Source organism: Tachysurus fulvidraco, chromosome 3, assembly GCF_022655615.1.
Source record: "Tachysurus fulvidraco isolate hzauxx_2018 chromosome 3, HZAU_PFXX_2.0, whole genome shotgun sequence".
In the NCBI taxonomy this organism is placed as follows: Eukaryota; Metazoa; Chordata; class Actinopteri; order Siluriformes; family Bagridae; genus Tachysurus; species Tachysurus fulvidraco.
The window spans coordinates 28493178-28503040 of record NC_062520.1 but is presented as its reverse complement, the minus strand read 5'-3'; the positions used below and the strand labels follow the sequence as shown (position 1 = coordinate 28503040).

General features: G+C 40.3%; 1 protein-coding gene across 1 annotated transcript in view; it reads right to left on the bottom strand.

The window, feature by feature from the left end:
- Window positions 1–965: 965 nt before the first annotated feature.
- rbfox1l (RNA binding fox-1 homolog 1, like) overlaps window positions 966–9863 on the bottom strand; it is an 11825-nt gene continuing 2927 nt past the window's right edge. Inside the window, exons 3-13 of the mRNA XM_047811242.1 lie at window positions 8441–8677; window positions 5824–6003; window positions 5525–5578; window positions 5171–5263; window positions 4919–4976; window positions 4765–4824; window positions 4399–4531; window positions 4230–4269; window positions 4023–4093; window positions 3851–3926; window positions 966–3765 (exon numbers count right to left, since the gene is read on the bottom strand). Coding sequence (XP_047667198.1) covers window positions 3721–3765; window positions 3851–3926; window positions 4023–4093; window positions 4230–4269; window positions 4399–4531; window positions 4765–4824; window positions 4919–4976; window positions 5171–5263; window positions 5525–5578; window positions 5824–6003; window positions 8441–8677 — 1047 coding nt within the window. The 3' untranslated portion in view covers window positions 966–3720. The remainder of the gene's footprint in view (window positions 3766–3850; window positions 3927–4022; window positions 4094–4229; window positions 4270–4398; window positions 4532–4764; window positions 4825–4918; window positions 4977–5170; window positions 5264–5524; window positions 5579–5823; window positions 6004–8440; window positions 8678–9863) is intronic.

Genomic DNA, 9863 nt, shown 5'->3' with positions numbered 1-9863 from the left:
TAAAACGTGCAGAAGCATTAACACACAGAAATATGCAGACACACACACACTCTCTCCTGTCATTACTCTCACTGTTTAAACATGTGCAGCTCTGAGTCAATCCCATATGAATGTCAATAATAGCTGTAAATGATGTAATAGTATTACACCACAGAGCAGGGCTGCCTTCATTCCAGCCATAACACCCAGAAACCTCTGTATACAGTATGTTTCAGAGCCAAAGCAATCTGAGCTTCAACACTTAACCTCAAACCCTGCACTAGAACAGTAATCAGTTTAAAAGAACATTCTGCCTGCTGAAGTATTTCAAAGTAAATCAGAGCAGTGAAAAAAAATGGCAGACACTCATCACAACATGGTGGAACTACAGTGGTCACTATCTAATGTTTTATGGAAATAATAAGGACTTACTGAAGATCAGGAGAGACTGATTCATAGGCATGATGCACATCCTGTAGGACTGAATAAATGATGAAGGGTGGTGGACAGCTTGTAGATGAAACACGATACACGAGTCTAATAACTCACTTCCTGTTTTCAGTGAAAATGAAAGTTCACAGCTCATAGGAAACCACAAAGCTCCTAAACTCATAACTTAATGTATTCTTAAAGTGCTAGCTATAAATAATCAAAATGTGTGTGGGGAAAAAAAGGTGTGTTGAACATTTTGTGTTCTGTTGTTATTTTAAAAAAGGTTTATTCTATGTTAAGGACATGGTCAGGGGAAATATTACTGAAGATTAATGTTATGTATTAATGTCTCATATCCAAGCCCCTGTACTGATGCATAACAAATCTTGCACTTCTTCTTTTTTTTTACAGAATAAAGCAGCCATCATTATGGTGTTTGTGTGAAAGCTGATCTTACAGAATGTATTTTCTGAACATTTTCCTGCAACATTATTTTTTGGTTGATTTTTTTTTTGGGTCACATCCACAACATTAATAACTCAGGACACTGAATGTACAGGAAGAATAAACCATCTCTTTATTCATATAACACACACACACACTCACACTCACACACACACACACACACACACACACTCACACTCTCTCACACACACACACACACACACACACACACACACACACACACACACACACACACACACACACACACACACACACACACAGGTGACTCAGATACAACAGCAGCAGGACTTTAAATAGAATTTTAAAAAAAGAGGAGAAGTGATTAACCAGAAGGAGAAGAGACGGAGAGAGATGTGTAAGAAAAAAAAGAATATGGGTCAAAGAAGAAAAAGACGTTTTCTAATGCAAAATAACACAAGGAAGGAAGAAGGATGAACAGATCAACACATGCAAAGAGAAAACAGACCTGAGAGTTGTGAAAAGAAAAAGACAGAAGAGTCACAGGAAAGAATAAGAGAATAGGAGGAAGAGTAGAAGTTTTGTGTAGCAGAGAGAAACAAAAGAAAGATAAAAAGCTAAAGATAATAAAATAGTGAAAGTTCTGTAAGTTAAACAAAAGGATGGAAAGAAAGAAAAAATAAAATGGAGATTGAAACAGGAATGTGTGTGAGAGAGAAAGAGAGAAAAAAATAGAGAGAGAAAGATACAAGGGTGAAAAGAGAATAAGGAGAAATAACTGAAAGGACAAAGTGAGCAGAAAGAAAAGATGAATCGAAAGATGAGTTTATAAACAGAAGAAAAAAGAAAACATGCATCAGATTATAAAGGGGAAACGACCGGAAACTGCAGTGCATGCTGGGAAATAAACACAGTGAAGAAGTGGAATAAAGAATGAGAAAAAGGCAAGAAAATAACACGGAAGAAATAAGGAGAAGAAATAGAGCAGGACAGATAGAAGGACAGATCAAACATCATGCAAAGAAAAAAAGAAAGCAGAAAACAGAAGAACAGAAGAAGGAGTGTGGAGCGAGTGAAAGAGAGATCAGCAGAGAGAAAGGAAAACAAACAGAATACAAAGAGAATGAAAAATGAAAAACAGGCAGATTGAAAGAGAAGGAAAAGCTAAAAAAAACAGTATGGAGAGATAAAGATATATAATGAAAAGGTGAAATAAATAAAAGAGACTGAATAATGAAATGAAAAAGGAAACTTTCAGCACAAAAAGGAAGTGAGGATAAAGTGGCATAAAAAAGAGACACAAATGCAGGAGACAGACACAGGATGAAAAATACACTAGAAATTACAGGTCAAAGGTCACATACACACACACACACTCACACTTTATACTGTTTTAATCTTTAAAGTAATAATCTACACTATATGTAAATAATAATAATAATAATAATAATAATAATAATAATAATAATATGCTTACAGAGATGGTGCTGCAGTGCATCATGGGATTGATTAGAGTGTGAGTTTAATGTTCTACTGAGCTGTAACTGATTTTATTTATTTTTCTTTCTTTTCTTTTTTGTTTTAACCCAAATCAACTAACATTGTGCTGGAAGGAGAGGGGCCATTATCAGGATGCACTGTTAAATGGGCGTGGCCTTCAGAGGGGCGGGGTCATTAATGTTTTTATACAAAAGTCCTTCAGTAGTCTATGATGTAATGAAAAATCTGAGACTGAAACCCAGTTAAAAGTGCACTAATTCACTGAGTGTGTGTGTGTGTGTGTGTGTGTGTGTGTGTGTGTGTGTGTGTGTGTGTGTGTGTGTGTGTAGTCGTGTTTCTCCATACCATGAGCAGTGATTGTGATAATCTAATGATATGATACGTTCACAGTAAACGTCCCTCATGATATCTATATCATCTCCTGTGAGGTAGAGCACACACACACACACACACACACACACACACACACACACACACACACACACACACACACACACACACACGGTGAGGAGGAGAAACAACTGAGTCACCTGAACCTCTATACACTTCAGTGAAGCTCACAGTTTAACACTGTACACACACACACACACACACACACTGCACTGCACATCAATATTACAATAACCTACAAAAATAGCTCAAATGTTCTCTAAGCTCTGGGTACGTGCAGGTAAACTTACACGATATGCTGCAACATTCAGGGCACAATATTGCTGAGGCGGAGCTTAACTTAAACTCAACTGGCTAATCACACCTGATTGGCCTGCTAACATGCTAATGTTAGTGTTTTTCTGTCAGCAAACGATTTCACCTACACACACAGTTAGCATTACACAGACTGCTTTGCTGATGTCATGTGAAAACGTTTGCTTGGCTGATTCGACTTTTAGTTTTTACTTAAACTCTGCCCTTCAGGATCACTGAATAATTCCTGCATTAGCTTTATGTTAGCTGAGATGGCCGTGCCGTAATTCTGTTCCTCAACAGGATAAAGACGTATGCTGTGACTATTGCAGTTATACAGTAAAAACGTTTGTCAGCACGTACCCACTAACAGCATATCGTAATCACACACACTTTCCTGATCAGGCTCAGATAACAGCCACTCTGTACTACAGAGCAAGGCAGGGTAATTAGCATGTTAGCATCATGCTGGCGTTGCTAATGGTACAAAAAGTAGTCATAATAATAACAGTGAGTCTAAACAGCTAGCACTATGTAAATCATCTTCTTCAGTACTGTGACCATTGTGAGCACCACGTATGAGGTCAGTGTAGGCGTGGTTTCTCCCAGGCTCATCAGTTCATTGGCTGATTAAAGTTCCTCCCAGGTTATCGTGTAGGGGAGCAGTGAGGGGCAGGAGGTCAATGTGAGGTCAGCAGGGGGTCAGTATGGGGTGAAACGGTTGTAACCTCCTCGGTAGAGACTCGCCTGGGGACAACACACAAACAACCTGTTTAAATACACTCAAACACACACATTACACACACTTTCACAAAGTGTGTGTGAATCTCACCATAGTGCTGACTCCATATGTAGTGGTCGGACCTACAGAGTGATGATAGGGGTCAGTGGTATACACTCTCCCGTACCTACACACAAACACAAACACAAACACTTGTTCAAACTGGTGTATGTTGGTGTATAATCTGATTAAATGATAAGATTAGAGGTGATTAGATTTTTACCCATCACTGTACGTAGCTGTAGCTGTTGCTGAAGGAGATTGAGCCACTCTGTACGCAGCAGGGTATCCTCCCTAAAACACACACACACACACACACACACACACACACACACACACACACACACACAAACACATTTCACTTTGTAAAATCCATTTACACAAAGTTTATTTAAAATTATTCACTAAAATATCTTGTTTTTAAACTCACATAGACTTCTGTTCCATACAGTCCATCCTGATACACCACCCTGTAACACACACACACACACACACACACACACACACACACACAGTGTTTATCAGTAAACTGTGATATTATATGTCATCTGTTCCTATTATCTGTCATCTGTCTGTCTGTCTGAGAGAATAAGACTGACCCTGGGTAGGCGGGAACAGCAGTGGGCGTGGCTGCAGAGCGAATGGTATTATACACAGCACGTCCTCGCCCCCTCAGGGTGGAGCCTCTGTAAGCCAGTGTTGCTGTGGGAACAGGATAAGGAAAGCTGGCCACTACAAAAAAAGAAGAAATTAGTCAGTGTGTGAGAGACTTCACTGATTATTCACACCAACACGTGCAGTGTGTGGCTGTGTGTAGGGTTATGTGTGTGTCACATGGTTACTGACTGAAACTGATGAAACTGCATGCCATAAAGAGAAGAGGAAGTGTGAGAGTGTGTGTGAGAGCGAGAGAGACAGTGAGAGAGAGAGAGAGAGAGAGAGAGAGAGAGAGAGAGAGAGAGTACCAGTGTAGAGTTCTGGAGCGTACATGGCCCCCATCACAGGATTAATCTTCCATCCTGCAGCTGCACAAACAAACAGACAGACAGATAGACAATGAGGTGCCTGTACAGTTTCTCTCTATCGATGATAAATGTGAGCATGTAATGATTAACAAACCGTTAACGAGTGGAGTCTGTGGTTTCTTCGTTACCACCCTGGCTGTGGCGTTGTTCACCTTCAAAATAAACACACAGATCTTTTAACTGAAACTTCTCACATTCACTTCTACAAAGTTGATTGATTTAAAATTAAAATGAATCATCTGAATCGAACACTGTGTTTTGTTTTGTTTAACTCTCTGCTCAGAAACAGTGCTCTTAAACAGATAAACACAAAAAAACACAAAAATAAACACTTTAGCATTTGTACCTCAATCTTTCTCCCCTCCACGATTGTCCCGTTGAGTTTCTCTCGCGCTCGATCGGCTTCTGATGCGTTCTCAAACGTCACAAAGCCAAAACCCTGAAGAACAAGAGCTGAGAGTCACATCCGCTTAAAAGTGAATATAAAATCCATCAACACTTCACATGAAGCCTGTGGATCAGCCATGCTAATGTCCTAGCCTGCTAGTCAGCTAGCTAGCAGAGCTAACAGGGAAGTTAGAATCACCCTGCTGTATTGTGAGCTAGCTCAGAAAAGCTGAGGTGTGTGTTATGGAAAAACAGCTTAATCTGGAAGAAAGGACGTGATGTAAGATGCTGTGAAATACAGATAATAACTGACTTTTGACCCTCTCTCATTGAAGATGATCTCTACATCCAGGATTTTGCCAAATTGCTGAAAGACAAAAGACAGTTTATTATTGACATCTAGATCAAACATGATTTGTTTATTAGCATATGCTGATATGTGATGATGATGTTGGACATGAGCTAAAGCAAAAATGATGGATTTGATTCAGTTTTAGCTTTTAAATTTGGTGACATATTCATATGATGAATTTAAAATAAAATTTTATTTAATAATAACATGGGCATGTGCTTATTTTATTTGTTTATTCATACTGTGCATGCTAACTGTACCCCGAACATCTGCCTCAGGTCAGGATCCCGGAACCTGAAGGGAATATTGGATACATGAAGGCGTTTGGGCTGGGCTTTTCCAGACCCGTCCTCCTCACTGCCGCTTCCTGCTCCACCCCCTGCAGCCACAGGGACGTTTAGAGTCTGGGAGTCGGAGGTCACAGGAGCCAGACTTTCATCCTGAGCAATGGACAACATGACAGACATTGAAGTGAAGATTGTAAAGGAGAAATAGCCAGAATCTTCATTTAAAAAGCCTGAAATGTCCCAAACACTAGCCATGCTAACTAGTCATTTATGAGTCATTAATACTAGAGCCAAAAAGGTGGAGTTAGACTACCTGCACTAAATGCTAACATTTGGGGTAGAGCCTAAATATAACAAGTCATGTGACCAGTATTAAGCCAATCATATGCACTGTAGCACTCAACTGTTACCATTTCATTTCATTTCTTAAATCTTTTACATCACACTGTCCTTTTCATTGAGGATCAAAATGAAAGAAAATAAATGTAAAGATAAAGAGAAAATAAAGTGAGCACAGAGGAGCATGAGCATTCTCCATCCAGTGACAGAACACCACCCAGTGATTTATTCACAGCTCTCTGATCACATGACCACACATGCCCATGAGACCACTGAGGGGGAGGGGTATCTATAAACTGTAAGAATTAAAACATTTCTGTATCATCAATAAGATCAATAACCAGTTGTTCCCGATGACACCTAACAACATATGAACATATTTCATCATCACCTCGTACTGCATCAATACAGATCAGATTACATCATCAGTGTGGATAAAAGACCCCATGCAGTTCAGCACTACAGATAACAGTGTGTCACAGCCACATCCACTACCCACAATGCACCACGATGCCACTCTGTGTGTGTGTGTGTGTGTGTGTGTGTGTATGTGTGTGTGTGTGTGTGTGTGTGTGTGTGTGTGTGTGTGTGTGTGTGTGTGTGTGTGTGTGTGTGTGTGTGTGTGTGTAAGAGAGAGTCTGTCATCAAAATGCCATTACACTGTTATGCTGTTATCATCATCAACATCATTTTAAAGTTTGTGTTACAAACAGCAGATTAAAGACAAAAAAGTGCTGGAGCAAAAAAAAAAAAATAAAGGGATAAATACTGTGGAAAAACTAAAGCATAGTGGCCCAGAAAAGCAGGGAATAACAGATTAGCAGCAGCTGTGGAGAAAGAAAGAAAGAAAGAAAGAAAGAAAGAAAGAAAGAAAGAAAGGTGCTATGGTCTATTTAGAGTATAAATGCCTCACTCTCCACCTCTCCTCACTCTCTCTACCTCCTCTCAATCCCTCCACCTCTCCTCTCTCTCTCCACCTCTCCTCAATCCCTTTACCTCTCCTCACTCTCTCCACCTCCTCTCAATCCCTCCACCTCTCCTCACTCTCTCGACCTCCTCTCAATTACTCCACCTCTCCTCACTCTCTCTACCTCTCCTCACTCTCTCCACCTCCTCTCTCTCTCTACCTCTCCTCACTTAATCCACCTCTCCACAAACCCTCCACCTCTCCTCACTCTCTCCAACTCTCCACAATCCCTTCACCTCTCCTCACACTCTCCAGAATTCCTCCACCTCTCCTCTCTGTCTCTACCGCTCCACAATAACTCCACCTCGCCCTGGAACAAGATATAGAAAGAAAACCTTAAACACAGAAAGTGAGAAAGATGGACAGAGAGTAGAAAAGGTAAAAGGAGATAGAGAGATGCAGTAAGAAAGTAAGACATCACAGTGCTGCAATATGGCAAATGAGGTTAAAGATCATTACCCACGATTCCATGTAAAAGGGCAAATATTAATTAGGAGGGAAAAAAAGTGTATAATCATCATCATCATCATCATCATCATCATCATCATCATCATCATCATCAATCGCACACAGAAAGAGCAGGGTGTGGGGGATGTAATGTAGTGTGTGTGTATGTGTGTTTGTGTGTATACAGGGGGCAGGGTTTGGGTGCTATGATGTCACGATGCAGAGCTGTGAACCTGGCTGAAAGAAGAGGGATGAGAAGCTCGTCCGCTCTGAAACCTCCGGTGTGTGATGCTGCCGATTCCTTATAAATACTCCCTCGTTCACTTCCCCTAGATTGAGTACATTTGAGAAAACTCTTCGGACTGAAAACCACATTAAACTCATACAGAGAAACAGATCTATGTGTGTGTGTGTGTGTGTGTGTGTGTGTGTGTGTGTGTGTGTGTGTGTGTGTGTGTGTGTGTGTGTGTGTGTGTGTGTGTGTGTGTGTGTATGTGAGTGTAGGTGTGTGGGTACTGTAGGTGGGTGTGAATCATTGCTATTTACTAATAATTCCTTCTGCACTCAGCTTAAGAATTAGGTTAATATAAAATTATGCACATTTAATAAAAGTGTAATTTTATATCATATAAATATAGACAAACATAATATAATATAATATAATATAATGTAATATAAATTCTAGTCAACAGTAAACATGTTAACACGTGACACTAGCATGATGTTTGGTCATATTAAGTATGATGTGTAATATTTAAACATCCTGAACATCTGGAGGGTCTGTACAACCAGGAAGTTCGTGTTATTCAGAGTGAGTATTTACCTCCCTTCTCTTACCGTGTTATTGACAGGTATAGGCTCCGCCCCCTCATGCTGAGCGCTCTGATACACCCGGAGCTGATGGTGGTCTGGGTAATCAGAGCTGGAGTGGGCGGAGCCGAAGTCAAGAGGCGGGAGTCTGGCTGCAGGTGTGGGCGGGGCTTGTCCCGGTGGTGGATATGAAGGGGGTGCGGCGTATACCTGGGCAAGGGCGGGATCACTGTTGCCTGGCCCCGCCTCCTGAGCAGGACCGCCCTATAGGAGACAGAGCAGAGACAGATCAGATGAATAAATGATTCTTTAAAAAAATATTATTTATGAACAATCGATTAAATTATATTTTATATAATCAGAATCACATATTATTTATAACAGTGGTTATGTCATATTCAAGTAAGTTGAAATGAAGAGCAACAATAATAAACTAATACTAAAACACAAAGGTCTTAAACCAGAACCCTGCGTCTTCACCTCATATCAAGAGAAAATCACATCTCTTTTACTCACAATTCCACAAAATACAGGAAATCCAGTGTGACAGAAGCTCAATCAGTTAATAAATACAGAACAAATATATGAAATAAACTATCACAATATTACCCTTTTAATTGTTTAAAATATACAGAAATGACAAAAAACACCTAAAAATCTTCCTTCTCACCTTTTTTGGGGGGAACTGTGACTAAACAAAAAACATATGACATATAAAACATATTTAAAAGGCATTTTCAAATACTGTAGAGAAATGTTCTCTTACCATCTCAGTGCATGCTCTCTCTCTCTCTCTCTCTCTCTCTCTCTCTCTCTCTCTCTCTCTCTCTCTCTCTCACACACACACACACACACACACACACACACACACACACACACACACACTGTAATAATCCTGCATTAGCCCCGCCCACTGTCACCCCTTCATACACACCCACCAATCACAGCACAACACATCTGTCCCTGTCAATCATCCTCCTGCCCACTCCCACCTGTCCTGTTCTGTCCTGACACTGAACAGAAGTGTGTGTGTGTGTGTGTGTGTGTGTGTGTGTGTGTGTGTGTGTGTGTGTGTGTGTGTGTGTGTGTGTGTGTGTGTGTGTGTGTGTGTGTGTGTGTGTGTGTGTGTGTGTGTGTGTGTGGTGATAAGATAAAACCCAAAATATACCTACAATCTCAATGGGTCACAAATGGTGGATAAGAATGTTTTTTTTCTGCTAGTGTTTGTATCTCTGTGTGTGTGCGTGTATGTGTTTGTGTGTGTGTGTGTGTGTGATTATGTGTGTCTATTTGTGTGTATGTATGTGTGTATGTGTTTGTGTGTCTATATGTGTGTATCTGTGCATGTGTGTATGTATGTATGTATGTATTTATGTACGTATGTGTGTGTATGTGTGTATCAGTGTATGTGTGTGTATGTAAGTGCGTCTGTCTGGTGGTATCTCTAGGT